This window comes from Chinchilla lanigera, unplaced genomic scaffold (genome assembly GCF_000276665.1).
Source record: "Chinchilla lanigera isolate Chin_1 unplaced genomic scaffold, ChiLan1.0 scaffold00041, whole genome shotgun sequence".
Classification (NCBI taxonomy): domain Eukaryota; kingdom Metazoa; phylum Chordata; class Mammalia; order Rodentia; family Chinchillidae; genus Chinchilla; species Chinchilla lanigera.
In genome coordinates this window covers 15,503,763-15,521,546 of record NW_004955442.1, presented here as the reverse complement: position 1 = coordinate 15,521,546, position 17,784 = coordinate 15,503,763, and the positions used below count along the sequence as shown (strand labels likewise).

Genomic DNA, 17,784 nt, shown 5'->3' with positions numbered 1-17,784 from the left:
AAATAAATGTATCAGTCAGCTTTTCCTTTTCTTGACAAAATACCTGACAGGTTTTGAGACTCCTTTTGTAGAAATTCAGGAGCATAGTAGATGAAACCAGAAGTCTGTCTTCTGAACAAGTAGTGGTGTCCACTACCAAAAGCCCTTACCCTAGCCTGCTGGGGACTCAGTGGGTCAGGCAAAGGCAAATTGAAGAACCGGCTATGATTCAGGGACCCAGGTGTATACTTCTTAGTTCAGGTGCTGCATTCATATGGCTCTCAACAGAACTGCACACTTTCCTCCTTTATCCACTCCTTCCTTGGGAAGCCTAAGAACACAGGTCAGCTGTCTGCCTGGGCCATGCTCAGAGAGCTGTCTCAGTCCTCCACCCCAGCCATACCTCTCCTGTACCACAAGGCAGGTCTGAGAGAGAAGCAAGGAAAGTACAAAAGCCTGGACACCTGCACAGGGCTGTTTAGGGATTGTCAGTAGTTATGGAAGAGCATTTGGCGGCTATGATAGTGAAACTGTCAAATATTTTCATCAGGAAAGACTATAGGAAAAGAATATGTTACATGTCCCATACCATTCAAATAGAATGTCTTCCTCCCTAATGAGATTCTTAAGGTAAGTAGCTGATTGTAGTTTGTGATAGCTGGGACTTTCTCCACAAAGCATCTGGCAATGTCCCATTCTATCAAAATAGAATTTCAGGCTGGGCGTGGTGGCGCACTCCTGTAATCCCTGCACTCAGGAGGCTGAGGCAGGAGGATCCCTGTGAGTTCGAGACCAGCCTGGGCTACAAAGTGAGCTCAAAGCCAGCCTGAACTGCATAGTGAGACCCTGTCTCAAAAAGGCAAAAAAAAAAAAAAAAAAAAAAAAGAATTTCAGGCCATTTGAACATGTGCTGATATTCAGGACTAAACTTTGGCTCAGTTGAGCTATGAGATACAGTCCCATGCATCAAGGCCACAGAATTGGTAAAAAGCTGTGGCCCTCTACTACCCCTGTCTTCTGCCAGAGGCAGGAGGAGTAGTGGGGCCATCCCTGCATACAGCATGGCTTTGTCATCCCTTCTGAGAAAAGCCCTTCTGGTCCCTAGGCAGTTGGTACCTGACCAACACTGACTGCAGAGGTCACCCATCTGTCCTCTTACCATGTCTTCTTGTAGCATCACACCCATTGGTCATGTTTTGCCAGACTGTCCTGAGGAGGGTACAAGCTAGAAGCACCATTCCAATCCATTTAGTAAGGTAGTGGCTGCAAGAAGCATTTGGCAGATGAGCGAGACAACTCAGGAGTGGCAAGGCTGAAAGGGTTAGCCCGATGGGTCAGCAGAAGGAACAGGGAGCAGTATTGTTTGATTGCAGCAAAGTGGCAAAGGAGTGGAGCAGTGGGGCCTTGGTGGCCACCCCTGGAACCAAAGCACTGTGGCTCGTGATGACATGTGTCCTTCCTCCCTGTGTTCGGCCCTAGTGTCCACACGATGAGATGTCTGAGTCAGGTCAGTCCTCAGCAGCTGCCACACCCAGCACCACAGGCACCAAGTCCAACACACCCACGTCCTCTGTGCCCTCGGCTGCAGTCACACCACTCAATGAGAGCCTGCAGCCCCTGGGGGATTACGGTAGTGGCACAAAGAACGGCAAGCGGGCCCGAGAGAAGCGCAACAGCCGCAACATGGAAGTCCAAGTCACCCAGGAGGTGCGGAATGTCAGCATAGGTATGTGCCAGCTCTGTACCCTAACCCTACTGAGTCCTACAGGGACTGCAGACCACCTGCTGCACCCCACCAGGGAGGGTTCTCTTCCTCTTTGGTTTTTAGTGTTGGCAGATGTATTAGTCACCTCAGGCTTCCATAACATATGCCACTGATGGGCAGTTAACAACAAAAGCTTGTCTCCTCATTGTCCTGGAGGCTAAAGTACAGCAGGGCTGGCTTCTCCTGAGGCTGCCCCCCTGGCTTGCAATTGGCCATCTTCTCACTGTGTGTGTTTGTATCCTCATCTCTTCTCAGAAGGACCCCTATCATGTTGGGTTAAAGCTTACCCTAGTGACTTCATTTTACCTTGATCATCCCATATATCTGTCACCCATATATGGTGACTGTCACCCATATATGGTGACTCTGGCAACATAAAAATTTGTGGGGAAGACACATCAGCATAGAATCATCTAAGAGCGTATAACTAGAGAGAAGATGACATTTGGCCTGTTTCAATTTGACCATGAAAAGGAGGTGCTGTTTATGGCTTGTTGAGATCTAAGTTTGCAGCAGGGTGGGCCCAGAGCTGAGCTGTCCTGTGCAGATAGGCCTCAATGGGCCTTCCCCTAGCAGGACTCTCAAGTGCTATGCTTGATGAGGACAGAGGGCAGTTGCAAGCAAGGCAAAGGTAGTGGGCTGGCCCTTGGCCCCAGGTTCCCTTTGCTCTGCCCTAGGCATGGGCAGCAGTGACGAGTGGTCTGATGTTCAGGACATTATCGACTCTACCCCAGAGCTGGATATGTGCCCAGAGACCCGCCTGGACCGCACGGGAAACAGGTACTCATTCAGTAAGGCCCTTAGACAGAGCTCAGTGCACCTGAGTTGCTGCCTGTGGTGTCTCCCACCACACTTGCACCCGTGGTGCAGTCTTGACTTTGAACATCTGTTTTCTGTCACCATACCAAATATGTGAGATAATCAGCTTAAAGGAGGAAAGGTTTATTTTGGCTCACAAGTTTCAGTGCATGGTCACCCTTGCTTTGGGCCTGCATATGGTGGTAAGGCAGCATATCGTGGGATAAGAGTCCCCATGGTCCCTTCAAGGGAACACCCCCAGTGACCTCACTTCCTTCCACTAGATCCACTTCTTAAAGGTTGCACCATCTCCCAGTAGCACTATGGGCTGGGGACCAAGCCTTTAGCACAGGGGCTTTGGGGGAACATTTCAGATCCCAACCATAACACCACCTGTGGTTGGAAGGTTTAACAGGGTCCAGATGGACAGCTGATACATGCTGTCCACTGACTATGTTTTCCTGGTCTTTATCCTTACAGCCCAACCCAGGGAATTGTCAACAAAGCTTTTGGCATCAATACTGACTCGCTGTACCACGAGCTGTCGACGGCTGGGTCGGAGGTCATCGGGGATGTGGATGAAGGGGCCGACCTCCTAGGTAAACACAAGCAACCCTGCCTGCAGCTCTGTGATGATGGGGCTTTCTGTTGTGGTAAAGAAAAATTCTGTGTCCTCAGGGGCTAGAAACTTTTTTTCAGTACTGGTAATTGAACCCAAGGCCTTGTGCATGCTAGACAAGTGCTCTACTGCTGAGCTGTACCCCAACTCCATTTAATTTTATTTATTTTGTAGTACTGGGGATTGAACCTAGGGCATGCTACCACTGAGCTACATCCTCAGCACCTTTTATTTTTAATTTTGAGACAAGGTGTCACTAAGTTGCCCAAGCTGGCCTTGAACTTGTGATCCTCCTACCCTGCCTCAACTTCCTGAGTAGCTTACTGGCATGTGCCATCTCGTCCACTGTAGGAGCTTGCTTGCTTGCTTGCTTTTTTTTTTTTTTTTAACAACTTTATGAAAGTAGATTTCTCATACCATTAATTTCACCCCCTTACAATATACCAGTCATGGGTTTCAGTCTACTCACAGGTTGTACAAATATTAGCACTGTTTGTGAAATCTTCTCAACCCGCAAAGAACCACCCCCCTAAAAAAAAGAAGCCTCGTGCCCTCAGCGCTCATTCCAGTCCTGCTCCAAACCCCTCCTAGACAATCTAATACTTTCTAGGGTTCCCTCTCACCTTTGGGAGCAGTACTAGGAATTAAACCTAGGGACCTCTATCACTGAGCCATAGCCCTAGTCCTTTTTTATTTTTTTATTTTGAGGTTTCTCTATGTTGCCAAGGTGAGATTTGAGTTTACAACCCTCCTGCCTCAGCCTTCCTCAGTGGTGGATTACAGCTGTGCACCACTGTGTCCAGCTCTAGGAACATCTTTAGAGAGTGATCATTTGCCAGCACCTCTGCTCCACATTACAGATGTACAGTCAGTCCTTTGTAGTGCCGACGTGGAGTTGAGCTCATGGGCCCTGTCCTCTTGCTGCCTGACCCTTCTGTTTTCCCAAGGCATCGATGGGCAGCTAAGTGCTACCTAGGTGGCTGTGAGTCACCTTGCTGCCTGCAGCCCTGCTCTGTGAAGAGCTGTAAGATCCCAGGGTGCAGCCTGAGCACCTCTTTCCCTCAGCAGCCATTGGGGAGGGGGCTGCAATGTCAATGGCGTCTGCTTACTGGACAAAGAGCAGTTCTACTTGATGTCTCTGTCTGTACTCAATCTCAGGCAGATCCCTCAGGGGTAGTGTTTCTTCATTCTCATGCTCTGGAGTGAGCCATAGCTTTGTGAGGGCAGCCGCCTCATGACATAGGGCAAGTCTGGAAGTACTTCTGCTCCCAGAACCTTCAGCACTGCCACCACTGTCTTATCCTCTCCTGCCCAAGCCAAGCTATCTCTTAGAGTGGTTATTGCCAGATTTTCTGCTGCTGTCACTTCCCCTGGTGTAAGCCAATGATGTTTTGCCATCAAGAACTCACAGGTGTTTCCTTGACAGCCAGGAGGCCTTCCAGCTGCAGACAGCACTGGGCCTGAGTGTGGTAGGGAGCTCTTGGCTGGCCTTGTCAGTCTGGCATCCTTGTGGCAGCTCTCTGGCCTGTATCTGTATCTGTATCCATAAGTTGGATGGCTTTTCTGGGGCCCTAGGGAGCAACACTAGCTCAGGTGCTCAGCATTAGTGTTGCCTCTTACTCAAAGCCCAGCTTGAGTCAAAAGGCCCCTTATAATGTTTTCTTCATTGTAGTAAAATGTTCACAGCAAAATACACCATTTTAACCATTCAGTAGAGTGAATACATTCACACCCAGTGTTAAGACTGAAAGCTGTCCCCCCAAAGATCAGGGAGCAGCTAGGCACAGTGGTACATACCTATAATTTCAGTTACTCAGGAGGTTGAGGCAAGAGGATCTCAAGTTCAAGGCTAGCGTGGGCAAGTTAGTGATACTCTGTCTCAAAATAAAAATAGAAAAAATAGGGCCTAGGGTATAGCTCAGCAGTGTAGTGCTTGCCTAGCATGCTCAAGGCCTTGGGTTCCATCCCCAATACCTCAGAAAGGGCAGGGGGAGGGGGCCAAGGATGCCTACCTTGCAGGACAGGCTACCAGTGGGATTTTTCTCAGAAGTATTTAAAAATAAATGTTCAGATATAAAAATATTTATAAAGATTCTACTAAATACAGCAGTCACTTTTAATAATAATAATATATTTCCATTATTCTTTACATAAATCCTAGATAGTGCTATCGATTTCACTTTTAGATTTTTGGGGTTTTTTTTAGATAAATGATTTTTCTTTATAATAACATTCAAAATAGTAGCAGAAAGGCCAGATGTGGTGACACACCTATAATCCCAGCACTCAGGAGGCAGAGGTAAGAGGATCACTGTGAGTTTGAAGCTATCCTGGGCTATAAAGTGAGTTCAAGCCCAGCCTGAACTGCATAGTGAGAAACCCTGTCTCAAGAAGACAAAAAAAAGTATCAAAAATTCCAAGAAGGGAGTGAAAATCAAAGGGACCCCCTAACTGTCGTGATGATTATATCAGGCTTCTCAGCTGTTGTACCTTTTTGTCCAGGATAGCACTGTTTCTATGAACAATTAAAATCACATAATTCTTTTTCCTTCACACAGCTATAAATTTATTTGTATTGTAAATTACTTGATCAACTTGATCAGCCTTCTCTTATTTCTAGTTTTTGCTACTGTCCTAGGGACCTTTTCTACTTTTCTTTTCAATTTTTATTTTTTATTAATACAAGTTTACAATACATAATGATTACATACCTAGTGAGTTGGTACATGTACCTGACACACCTTAATTCTTTTTTCATCCCTTTACCCGCCACCTCATCCCCCTCCTTATCCTAGGGACCTTTGGCATAAACATTTGCCTACATTTCTGATGATTGCTGTTGGGTACATAGAAGTGCCCAAGTGAAGGCAGGACCCTCACTAGGCGCAGCTTCCAGGTGCCTACATCTGTTCAGTCTCCTCTCATACCTGCCAGGGGCACAACAGTCCCATCCTAGAATATTTGATGTCCTAAGTCGGTTTGGGGAAATGTGTCATCCATGCTGTACTAGAGTCCCATGGGAACACGCCACTTCTGCCCAGCGCAGACAGGAACTTGTCAGTGAGCTGTCTGTGGTGTCTAAGACATGGGCTGTGCACAGTGGGTGCTGAGGCTACTGAGAGGCAGAACCTGGGTCACGAAGGCTTCATATGGACACTGCAGCACTCCACAGTAACTCAGTAAGCTCTGGAGTTTTTGATAAAGAGATATCTTTTCCTTAGAAAAACACATACGCATGTAAAATTTTTATTTTCATGTCAAAGGTTATAGCCTCACTGAATATCCTGCTCTTGACCTCTGCTTGAGGGTGGGGAATTTGGAGGTACATTCAGGGGCCCTGCGCCTATAAGGCGTGATAGATAGAATGTAGGGAAGAGGGCAGAGCAGGATACCACTCTTATATCTTTGCAGTCTGATATCCTGTGATAAGATTCACATCCTCAACTTGGTCATCATATGATCAGCCCAGTGTTCCACGCACATGGCCACTATGTCTTCAGCATGGCCTCCAACAGCTGCATGCTGATCGTGTTTCCAATTTAGGTAAAGGGACTCAGGTCCAGGTCCAACTCCAAGTTGCAGCCCTGACTCTAGCCATCTTCTGCACTGCTTTTAACAGCTGTACTGAGGTATAATTCCCACACTATACAATTCACCCACTAAAAATGTACAGTTTAGTGGTTCTTAGTGTTTTCAGAGCTGTGCAACCATCACTACTTAATGTCAGAACATTGTCACCTCCCAAAAGGAAGCCTATACCCAGTGAGCAACCTTCCTCCCCTCCCTCCAGTCTTTGGCAACACCAGTCTGCTTGCTGTCTGTGGATTCACCTATCTCGAACCTTTCCTATCAGGGGATTCTTCTGTGTGGTGCATCCATACGCCAGCTTTCATCCTTGTATCTGGATGATCTGCCATCACCTGCTGGTATACACGTACTTGGGCACACCCACCTGAGCACTTAACAAGTGTAGTGCTGTTCCAGCCTTTACATGGACTGTTTCATGGGAATTTCACACACTTACCTAGGGAGATTGTTTTCCCAACTTAAAAATGAGGAAACTGAAGCTAAGAGAGGCTGAGTGGCTTGCACAGAATCACTGTTAAAATCTGAAATTCTGACATGGGCTGACCTGACTGTGATCCCTTCCCTGCTTGTTGGTCAGCTGGCTGTCCATTCAGGATCAGAGCCTAGCTCGATGTCTGGTCATAATCCTGAGAAGTAGAGACACCTGCATAAAAAGAATTAGAAAGCATAAGCCTGGCGTGGTGGCACACTCCTGTAATCCCAGCACTCCCAAGACTGAGGCAGGAGGATTGTTTGGAGTTGAGGCCAGCCTGGGCCTACAAAGTGAGCTCAAGGCCAGCCTGAACTGCATAGCGAGACCCTGTCTCAAAAAGACCAAAAAAAAAAAAAAAAAGAATTAGAAAGCATAACAAAAGGACCTAAAACCCTCAAATACATAGATAAACAGGACTACTCTAGGGCCTAACAGTTGATCACATGAGCTGTCAGGTGACATCACAGATGAGCCTACAGTGGATGTATCAGTTCAGGGAAACTATCTAGAGTTGGATGTTTTCCTGGAACTTTCTGAATGGATTCTGAAGTTCATCCAGAAAAGTAAATTGTAAGAACAGCTCAAAAGTGCTTTTTTAAAAAATTGGTACATTTTAGATATACATAATGATAACATTCATTGTAGAGAATTTGTACCTGTACATGATATATCTTGCCTCTTTTTTTCCTTTCTTTTTTTTCCCATTCCCCTCCCTTCCCTTCAGCCCCTCCCCTGGAAGTTTTTGAGGCAGCATCAGTTCACAGGATTACCAATCTAAGTGTCCATTAGTACCCTGAGGCTGCAAGTGGATAGAAAAGGCTCATAGCAGAGGGGAAAGTACAGACCTGAGCTGCAGGAGGCTCTCGTGATACATGCAGTCTCCAGCCATGAAGGGTGGGTGGGTTCTCCAGTAAAGGTGTGGGTCCCAGCTGCTCCAACTAAGGTGAAGTAGACCCCATACTCTAATGTGGTATGAGTGTGATCACACCAAACACAAGTAATTTCTAGGTGGATTAAAGATCTAAACATAAAAATACAAGGACAAGTGGTGGCACTCACCTGTATTCCCAGCATTCTGGAAGGCTAAGACCTAAGGCTCACAGGTTTGGAACCAGCCTGGGCAACTTGGCAACTTAGTGAGACTCTGTCTCAAAATAAATGAAAGATAATACTTAGGGATATAGCTCAATTTGAAGGCCCTAGGTTCACTCCAAGTATCTGGAAAAAAAAAGAAAAAATGGAGGATACCAGATGGTCACAGCAGGTGCCCTGGGTATCCAGGGAGGTGATTTGCAAGAAGACACTGCTTTTGAAATGGTGCACTACTTAAATTCCAATAACAAATTGCATATTTTGTTCTTTAAATCAGCTAAGTTTTTAATATTCTTTCCTTATGAAGTACATTAACTAGGACAGGATGGTTTTACCAGTTCTGTGTAGAAGAAAGAAACATCTTCCCACCCATGTTCATTTTTCTCAGCAGCCCCTTCTGTGCACCAGAGGTCTGCATCCAGAGGGGATGTGCCACCTCATGCTCCCCACCTTACTCCTCTTTGCTTTTTGACTAATTTATTTCCCCCCTCTACAGTGGAATCCTAGGTCCCTTATTCTCTGGTCATTCCTCACCTGAGATTATGCTTTCCCATGAGACCTGGACTGACCAGGAGAGCCAGCTTAGTATGGAGGGGCTCCTGGGAAGCTGTACCCGCTTATCATGCAGCTGTTTCTCAACACATACACACACAGCTGTGATATAGGCCTTTATTGTCTGCAGAGGACTAGTCTCCTGCTGGGTGGGTGATAGGTACAAAAAAGTAGGTTCCTGGCAAAGCTAGGATTGCAATACTCTGCACCTTTTGTGGACTGAAGATTGCCTCCTGGCCTCCCTTCACCCCAGGCCTCCCACTGCCCCATGAGATATGCCCTGGGCCTGCTGGAATATGTTGTCCTCCATGCCCTTCAGCATGGGAATGGCTGAGTCATTGTTGCTTTTTCTTTAATTAGAATTCCTTTATTTGTTGGTTCCAGTCGCCAATTGACCTTTGTTGCTTCCTTCCCATCTTTCTCTGCCTCGCTGGATGTGGCCCAGGGGAGTTCTCAGGTGTGTATCTCTCCCATCTGTCTCCTGTGCCCCACCACCACCTTGGAGAGTAGCTGGAGCAGGGTGCATACGCGTGGGTGCTCCCCTGCTGCTGGCCATCGCCAAGGCCACTGCACTGACCCCTGATTGCTGTCCGGCTGCACTGAGCTGCTCAGCCACCGAAGCCCTGTGCTTTACTCACAAGCCTACTACTGCCCGAAAGCTGATTTGGGTTTGCTCCATGAGCCGCTGGCAGGCCCTTGGTATCTGACCCTCTTTTTTTTGAGCCTGAGAAGGCCCCTAGGGAGCCATTGAGAATGTAAGACAGTTGACCCTGTTGGGTGTACCTCAGAAATCAAGGTCCCTGGGATACCTGCTAATAAGCACAGCCTAGGGCCCTGTCCCACATGGGTAACCAGGCTAAGCTGTTGCCTTGCTTTGCGGCAGGAGTCCCTGAAGTCCACCTGCCTCTCTGAGCCTATACCCTGGTCCCAATCCCTTCCCCATTGTGGATTCCTCTAGCCCAGCTTCTGGGAGCAAGATGTTAGTGCATTCTCCACTGGTGGTTCTGGCCTGGCAATCTGGTTTGCAGCCCAAGGATAAACTTTCTGGAAGGGGTAGCTGGCTCCATCCCGTTTCCTGACCTCCTGTTCCCCTCCTATCACCACCCTAACCCAGCCAGAAGTGACCCTGAAATGCCTTCCACCCTGCAGTCTACACAGGCTTAATGCGCTTCTTTTCTTTCCCTCCTCCCCCTGCCCTGTTGCCCATCTCCTGTGGGACTGGGACGCTCCCGCAGTGCGTGATGATTTTTTTGGTAAGGCCAAGGCCCAGCTTCTTTGTGTGTTTCTCTTATCTTTGGCTTCCTCTCTCCAACCCACACCTTCTCATGCTTCATGAGCATCTGCTTTGTTCTGCATGGCAGGGGTGGTGGGGTCAGCAGAGGCTGCAGGCTGTCATGGGAGGCAACACCTCCCTCTGAGCTGCTGTAGGCAGACCCTCAGAGCCTCCACAGGCCCAAGGCAGACCCCTAAACTAGAGAGCCCGTTTCTGCTGTCCCTTGTCCACAGGAAGCAGGCACATGTTTGAGGCAGGTGAGGTCAACAGCGGGTCAACCCCTAGCTCAGGCACCCTGTGTTTTTGTTTCATGACTGCACAGATATGGGGCTGTTTTTGAAAGATCAAATTTGGTACTTGAGGGATTCGTGGGACATGCCTGTAGGGAACTCAGTCTGTAGAGTCCACTTTGAGGCCAGTAGCAAAAGGTCCAGGTCAGTTCTTCCACAGAAAGGCACCAGGAAGCCCTATCCTTGTACCCAGGCCCCTCCTTGCCTCCTGCTACCCCACTCTATTGCCCATATCCTGCCAGGCCTGCATGTATCCCTGGTGGAGGGTCACACCTGCCATGGGCCATCCCATCTGTATGGCTGGGTGTTTTCTCTGAATCCTGTGCTGTCATCTATCCCCTCTCATTGTGGCTCTAACATCTATTCACCTGGGGGATAGCTCTGAAAGGCACATGTGTATGCTGGGCCTGGAAATCACACTTTAGGAAAAAGGGTGATGCTGGGGACAGGAGCAAAGCAGCTGCACATAGGCCATTCCAGGCCCTTCTAGTTCATCTACTTCCTGTGCAGAGGGATCTGTGAGAGCCACTTCAGGGGCCTGGTTATAAGCTCTAGGCTGCCACCATGGGGAGCCTCCTCTGTGTATGTAGGCCACAGGCCTGGCAAGAACAGGCGCTTCCACTGGCTGTGGAGCCCAGGGCCAGGAGCCCTCTCCAGGCACAACTCTGCAGCTTGGCTCCTGCAAATGGGGGTGAGGTATGCAGGGAAGTTTGCTCCTTGAGGCAGGTACAATAGCATCAGAATGGCCTCAAATGCTCAGGGAAACCTTCACACTTTTCATTGCAGGAATGGGCAAAGAAGTGGGGAACCTGCTGCTGGAGAACTCACAGCTTCTAGAAACCAAGTAAGAGGTCCTCTGTGCCAGGCTAAGCAGCCCCCTCAGCAGACCATAGAGGAAGGACCATAGAAGCCTCCCCTCCTGTGTTGCAGGGCCACCTGGACAGGATCTTTGTCATTGTCTTTAGTAAGGAGGACTCAGCAGAACCCCTGAGTAGTTTCCTGGAGAGCTTATTTTAAGAACCCTTTGGCTAGGGTGACCAGTTTGGTGTCCTGTCAACAGGTGGTCCCACACCCTCAGCCACATTCTTGACTAAGGTGAACCCTCTCAGATAAGAACATGTGGGCCCCTCAAAAGTCCCTATAACATGTGCACAGGGTCTCTCAAAACACCCCCCAACCCATCTTTCTGCCTTTTAAAGAAATGCTTTGAATGTGGTGAAGAATGACCTCATTGCAAAGGTCGACCAACTGTCAGGAGAACAGGAGGTGCTGAGGGGGGAGCTGGAAGCAGCTAAGCAGGCCAAGGTCAAACTGGAGAACCGAATCAAAGAGCTGGAAGAAGAGCTAAAAAGGTGAGAGGTTTGGGGGAAACCAAGACTCAGGCTCCCAGGTACAGTTTTTTGAGCAGCCCACTTCGTCCCTTCACGTCCCCCATGAATCTGTTCTCCTAAATCTTGCACTATCCTGAGAGGCCGCTCCGGCCTCAAGTAGCTTTGTGTGTTCATTCCTCGGCCCTCTCTGGGCTCTAGCTCCAGCCACTAGCCCAGGTCTATTGTCTTCCCAATGCCTGTCCTCCTCTTCTCTCTCTTCTCCTGAGCCTGCTATGCGGGGTCCTGTCTCGTGTATGGTCTGTGGGTGAGGTTAACAGCTTTGGCTGCCACTTTCACACCATTCCTTTATTAGCTGGAGGAAGGCGCTCACTGTCCTGGTACCCTACATCCCCTCAGTTCCCCAGTCCTCACATCAGCCAAGGTCTGGCCTCCCAGCCCCTGGAGTCCCTATGTCCTGACTCTAGGCCTGTTGTGATGGGAGGGATAATTTTGAAGAGAGCCAGTGGGAGCCAAGTCTGCTCTGGACTTGCCTTATCTGCCCTGCCCAGGAGTGTCCCTGGCTCTTTTTGCCTTAAGATTTTTTTTTTTTTTTTTAAGATACTCTTGCTATATAGTCCAGGCCAACCTTCTATTCACTGTTGTAACCCAGGCTGGCCTCAACTTCTGGCAGTCCTACCTTAGCCTCCCAGGTGCTCGGATTACAGGCATGCACATCCATGCCTGACCCCTTCCAAGCATTAACTACCTCTTCCTTGGTCAGAACAACCCAGAAGTCTGGGCTTTGGGGTCACATGAGGCAAGGGTGTGAGGCCTCCTTGACCATAAGGAACTGACCAGATCATTCAGAGCCATCACTGGGGTCCGTGTGGGGCAGACCTTGAACCTGGGCATTTGTGAAGGCATTGCAGCCCCTCACTCTGTTTCCTTTTTTGTCCTATAGAGTGAAGTCAGAGGCTGTCATTGCTCGCCGTGAACCCAGAGAAGAGGTGGAGGATGTAAGCAGCTATCTCTGTACAGAATTGGTATATTCCACTATTAACCTGTGGGCGTGGGTGTGGGTATGGGTGGGCAGGGGTGTGAGGTGGGCTTCCTGGGGCTTACTGGATCTCCTGGGCCCTCTCCACCTATCCTGTGTGACCTCTGAACCTGGTGCATTATTTGCCATCCCTCTGTGACTTTGTGGTTTTACAGCCACACCCTTGGAAGGTCCCCCCCTGTATGAGTCATAGCCCCCTCCCAGCCCCAGTCCTAGTGAATGTGTTCTGCTGTCCCAAGCCACCCTCTGTCCTCTCCAAGTGAGTCTGCAAAGTCAGTGCCAGCACTTCTATGCCTTCCTAGGTACTATGCACAGGAGCCATAGTGTTCTGAGGAAAACCACCTATAGCCTAGGTGGGAGAGGCCCCCAACTTGGAGCCTCAGCCTCCTGCAAAACCTGAATGAGCAGCCTATATACCTGTGACATAGCCATGTTCCTTAAAGCAGGCTAGGGCCCTGGAGTCACACCAACATTCGACCTCAGCACTTTACAGCTCAGTCCATGGGGGTGTAAGGATAAAGGTCCTATGTCAAGGGTTCAAGAACTGGTAGCCACTCTTTTCTGCCCGTACTGTGCACCTCCCACCTCCAATAGCCCAGGAGAGACAAAGCCCAAGGTGAACTGTGGCTCCCTAGACTCCCAGCACCTTGAGTGGGCAGTGGCTGAACTGAGGCTCAGTCCCTTCCAAGCCTAAAGTTAGATGTATGAGGCAGGAGGGGACAGGACACCTCCCCATAGGCACCCTACTCCCTGCAGCTCTGTTGGGCCTTCCAGCATTTTCCAGCATATCCCAGGGCCAGGGAGAGCACAATGGTGGACCCCACTCAGGTCACTCAAACCTAAAGCACTCTGCTGGTGAGACCTTCCCCAGAACTTTCCTTCTTATATTCCACATGGACCAGTCCTTCCTGTTTTTTTCTTGAGATATCAGGAACCTGTAGAAAGGGTCACCTGTTTTATCCTCAAGGGATCATGGGACATTCTAGAAACAGACAGCCCTAAGAGGACGAGTATATTCACCATCCCCCTCTCCCCTACCCACATGCTCCCACTGTCACTTGCTTGAGCTCTGCAGGATGTTAGCATATGGATCCCACACTTGGAAGTCATGTGCCCACCTAGGAGACAGGTGCCCCAGAAGGAAGCAAGGTGTCTGGACTGACCCGAGCCCTTCTTTCTCAGCTGATCCATGGTGCCCTCTCCCCTTTGCAGGACAAAATCCCCATGGCCCAGCGCCGCCGCTTCACGCGGGTAGAGATGGCACGTGTGCTCATGGAACGCAACCAATACAAGGAGCGGTTGATGGAGCTACAGGAGGCTGTGCGGTGGACCGAGATGATCAGGTAGGTCTCTTGCTCCCCTGCATTCCACAAACCCCAGAGATGAGCTCTTGTCTCCAATTTGGGCTGCGGTCCCTGAGTGAGGGGCTGAGCATTATCCCAAATGATTGAGTGGAGCCTGGCCTTCACTGCCCCTACCTCTTGGAGTGGGGTGGAAAGAGGCCAGTTCTTTGGTGGAGTCCCAGGCATGGGATGCCAGAGAGCTAGCAGGTTCCATCTCTTCCCTTCCCTGCAGAGCATCCCGAGAGCACCCATCTGTCCAGGAGAAGAAGAAGTCCACCATCTGGCAGTTGTGAGTAGGGGACCCTGGGGGAAAGCTGGGCTCCCCTAAGGCTAATGCCACTCACCCGCTGTGCCTCTACTGCCAGCTTCAGCCGCCTCTTCAGCTCCTCCTCCAGCCCTCCTCCAGCCAAGCGGTCCTATCCCTCAGTGAACATCCACTACAAGTCACCCACTGCTGCCAGCTTCAGCCAGCGCCGCAGCCATGCCCTGTGCCAGATCTCAGCAGGCAGCCGGCCCTTGGAATTCTTCCCTGACGAGTGAGTGTCCTACAGCCTCCACTGCTCTCTGACCTGCAAGGGGAGCAGGTGATGAATGGCAGAGCCCTTCTCTGCCAGGCCCAGAAGCAGGACAAGGAGGGCAGGCCTTCACCTCGCTGTGCTGTGGGACAAGGGCATGCTCCCTCTTCCCCCTTACAAGGAGCACCGCTGCTCTGGTCTAGCTCTAGTATTCTGTAACAGACACCCCTTGTCAAAGACTGCATTTTCTTTCTTTTTTTCTTTGTGTTTTGGTTTGGTTTGGTTTGTTTTTTTGAGATGGTCTTGCTGTGTTGTTCAGCCTACCTAGAACTCACTGTGTAGGCCAGGCTGGCCTTGAACTCACAGCAATTCTTGTGCCTCAGCCTCCCAAGAGCTGGGAATGCAGCCTGCACCACCATGCCTGGCAAAGGCTGCACTTTGTGGCAGCCCCTCTCCTTAGTCCCTGAGGGTTGTGCTGGGTTCTGTGGCCCCCTGCTCTGTGCACTCACTGGCCCTGAGCGTTGTGTATCCCTGGGCTCTTGAGCATCTGGAACTGCATCAAGGAACTGTTTCAGCACACCTTGAAGTGAGGAGCCACTGACCAGATCCTGCCCCAGGCTGCAGTGAAATCCCCGCCAGCTAAGCCCTGGGGCCCAGGCAATGTAGCAGGCTCCTAGACAAAGGCATCTGTTAGATGTGGCCTCTCAGTCCAGGGACACTTCCCATACTGGAGAAATCTACCCTGTCAGATGGGGCTCAATGGCCAGTAAAAGGCCAAGGGAGACTTACATAGGCTCCTAGGCAGAGCAGATGCCCTGCAGGGGAGGAGCCCTGTGGGATCTGTGTGTTGTGGGCTTGCATAGGCCACTCCCCTTGATCAAGGACATGGCCTTTCATTCCTTCCTACCCAGTGACTGCACATCATCTGCCCGGAGGGAGCAGAAGCGGGAGCAGTACCGCCAGGTGCGCGAACACGTGCGCAATGATGACGGGAGGTTGCAGGCCTGTGGCTGGAGCCTGCCTGCAAAGTACAAGCAGGTATGTGTAGGGGCAGTACCAGAAGAAGGGTATAGGAAGGAGATGCATATGGTCAGGGATGATAGGCAGGGCTGAGGTGGGTGCAGGATTGGGAGGTACACTGAGGGTGTGCAGTGTCAGACTGGTACCCACCCCTTAGCCTGGCCAGGGCAGATCCCAACCCTGGGGGAAGGAACAAGGTGGAGCTCTGCAGCCCCTGCTGCTCACTGCTCAGGCCTGGAGAGCCAGGCTTCTGCCCATTGTGCCCTCTGCACCGGAAGCCAGCGGGCTTGGTTGACCTGGGACTCTGAAGGATAGGTGCCCGCGCCTGGCCTTGTGCCCACAGTGCCTTCCCACTCTGTACAGTTGAGTCCCAATGGGGGCCAGGAAGACACACGGATGAAGAATGTGCCTGTCCCTGTATACTGCCGCCCTCTGGTAGAGAAAGACCCAACTATGAAGGTGAGTCTGGAGGACCCACAAGACCACCCCCAGAAGCTGAGCAGCCGATCTGGGAGGTGGGCAGAGGATCTGTATGTCAGACCCCACAGCCTTAATCTTGCAGCTGTGGTGTGCTGCCGGTGTCAACCTGAGCGGATGGAAGCCAAGTGAGGAGGATTCTGGAAATGGAGTCAAGCCCATGCCTGGCCGTGACCCTCTGACTTGTGACCGGGAAGTAGAAGATGAACCCAAGAGCAACCATACATCTCCAGAAAGGAAGAAGGTCAGTGTGGCAACAGGGCCCTACTGCCACCTCCCTTATGCATTGTCTCTGGACAGCTTGCTACAGGTTGGGGCCGAAAAGGACAGAGTTAGAGCATGCTGGGATGGTGTCTCTTGTGAGGCTGAGTGGAGGAGGCAGGAACTTCTGAAGTCAGGGAGGTTTTCTTCTCCACAGGATAGGCCTGGGTGGAGCTGTATCTGGCTCTCACCAGGAACCCAGGAGGTAGGAGTACAGTCCAGGAGTCTGTGCCTGGAGCTGTGGTAGCTACTACTCCCTTTTCAATACCCACTTCAGGTCAAGAACACAGCAGGTGCTTCTTGATTCATGCAGAGGAGTGGATAGTGGAATGGACTGAATGTGGGAGGAGGCAGAAGGCTTCATGGTTGGAGCCAAGGGGTAGTTTTATACTCCAGTTTAATTTAGAGACCAGATCTTTCCCTTGGAAGTGAACCGTCTAGATGTGGTTCTGAGTTTTCTGGACTACAGGCAAGGACAGCCATGTCCTCTGAAGCCATGGTCAAGGAGAGATCCTGTGAGATCCTGGAAGACTCCTGGGCACTAGCCCTGATCCCCTATGCTCTAAAATAGGCAAAGGAGCTACCTGAGACAGATGCCACCTCCAGCCGGGTATGGATCCTCACCAGCACCCTGACCACCAGCAAAGTGGTGATCATTGATGCCAATCAGCCAGGCACCATTGTGGACCAGTTCACAGTCTGCAATGCCCACGTCCTGTGTATCTCCAGCATTCCTGGTGAGTCTTGGGCCTTGGGCATAGCCCTTGAAAGCTGGTGTTCAAGGAGGGTGGTTCTTCATTTCTATCAAGGGATGACTAGGATGTTAAGTAAATGATGACAGGAGGCCTGCCAAGAATGTGAGTGGACAGTGGGAGGCGGTCTGGCCAAGTCCAGTGAGACCGAGGACCTCCTGTCTAGGAGGAAGCTTGCTGGTGGCCTTGTTCTGCCCATTGCTGGTGCTCACTCAGAGGAGAGCCTGATGTCACACTCAGCTGGTTAAAAGTGACAGGTGGGAGCTGAGGATATAGTTCAGTGGCACAAGCACCTGCCTGTCAAGCACAAGGTCCTGAGTTCAATTCCCAGTACAAAAACAAGAAAGAAAGAAAAAAGTGACAGATGGAGCACAGCATGGGCCAAACTGAAACATTGCTTTTTTTTTCTTTTTTTTGGTACTGGGAATTGAACTCAGGACCTCACACTTGCTAGGCAGGTGCTATACCGCTGAGCTATATCCCTGGCCCTGAAATACTGCTTATAAGCAGTAAGAAAACTTCTGTGTGGTAAATGTGAGACTCCACTGGGCCCAAATCCTGCTACTTTACTGAGGGCTAGAGAGCTGGGCACAAGTGAAGAGTCTGGCTTCACATCCTTGA

At 50.2% G+C, this 17,784-nt stretch overlaps 1 protein-coding gene across 15 annotated transcripts in view; it reads left to right on the top strand.

Annotated features, from left to right (window-relative positions):
- The window catches only part of Mapk8ip3 (mitogen-activated protein kinase 8 interacting protein 3), a 46,390-nt gene that overhangs the window by 23,752 nt on the left and 4,854 nt on the right, over positions 1-17,784 (top strand). For 9 of the 15 annotated variants that reach the window (XM_005391537.2, XM_005391529.2, XM_005391536.2 and 6 more), the window contains 15 exons: positions 1,459-1,705; positions 2,422-2,524; positions 3,023-3,141; positions 9,311-9,322; positions 10,101-10,118; positions 11,215-11,272; positions 11,628-11,780; positions 12,700-12,781; positions 14,008-14,138; positions 14,371-14,427; positions 14,504-14,674; positions 15,565-15,691; positions 16,037-16,132; positions 16,236-16,394; positions 16,983-17,148. In XM_005391537.2, coding sequence (XP_005391594.1) covers positions 1,459-1,705; positions 2,422-2,524; positions 3,023-3,141; positions 9,311-9,322; positions 10,101-10,118; positions 11,215-11,272; positions 11,628-11,780; positions 12,700-12,781; positions 14,008-14,138; positions 14,371-14,427; positions 14,504-14,674; positions 15,565-15,691; positions 16,037-16,132; positions 16,236-16,394; positions 16,983-17,148 — 1,699 coding nt within the window. The remainder of the gene's footprint in view (positions 1-1,458; positions 1,706-2,421; positions 2,525-3,022; positions 3,142-9,310; positions 9,323-10,100; positions 10,119-11,214; positions 11,273-11,627; positions 11,781-12,699; positions 12,782-14,007; positions 14,139-14,370; positions 14,428-14,503; positions 14,675-15,564; positions 15,692-16,036; positions 16,133-16,235; positions 16,395-16,982; positions 17,149-17,784) is intronic. The other 6 variants (XM_005391531.2, XM_005391538.2, XM_005391526.2 and 3 more) reach the window with 4 other exon arrangements.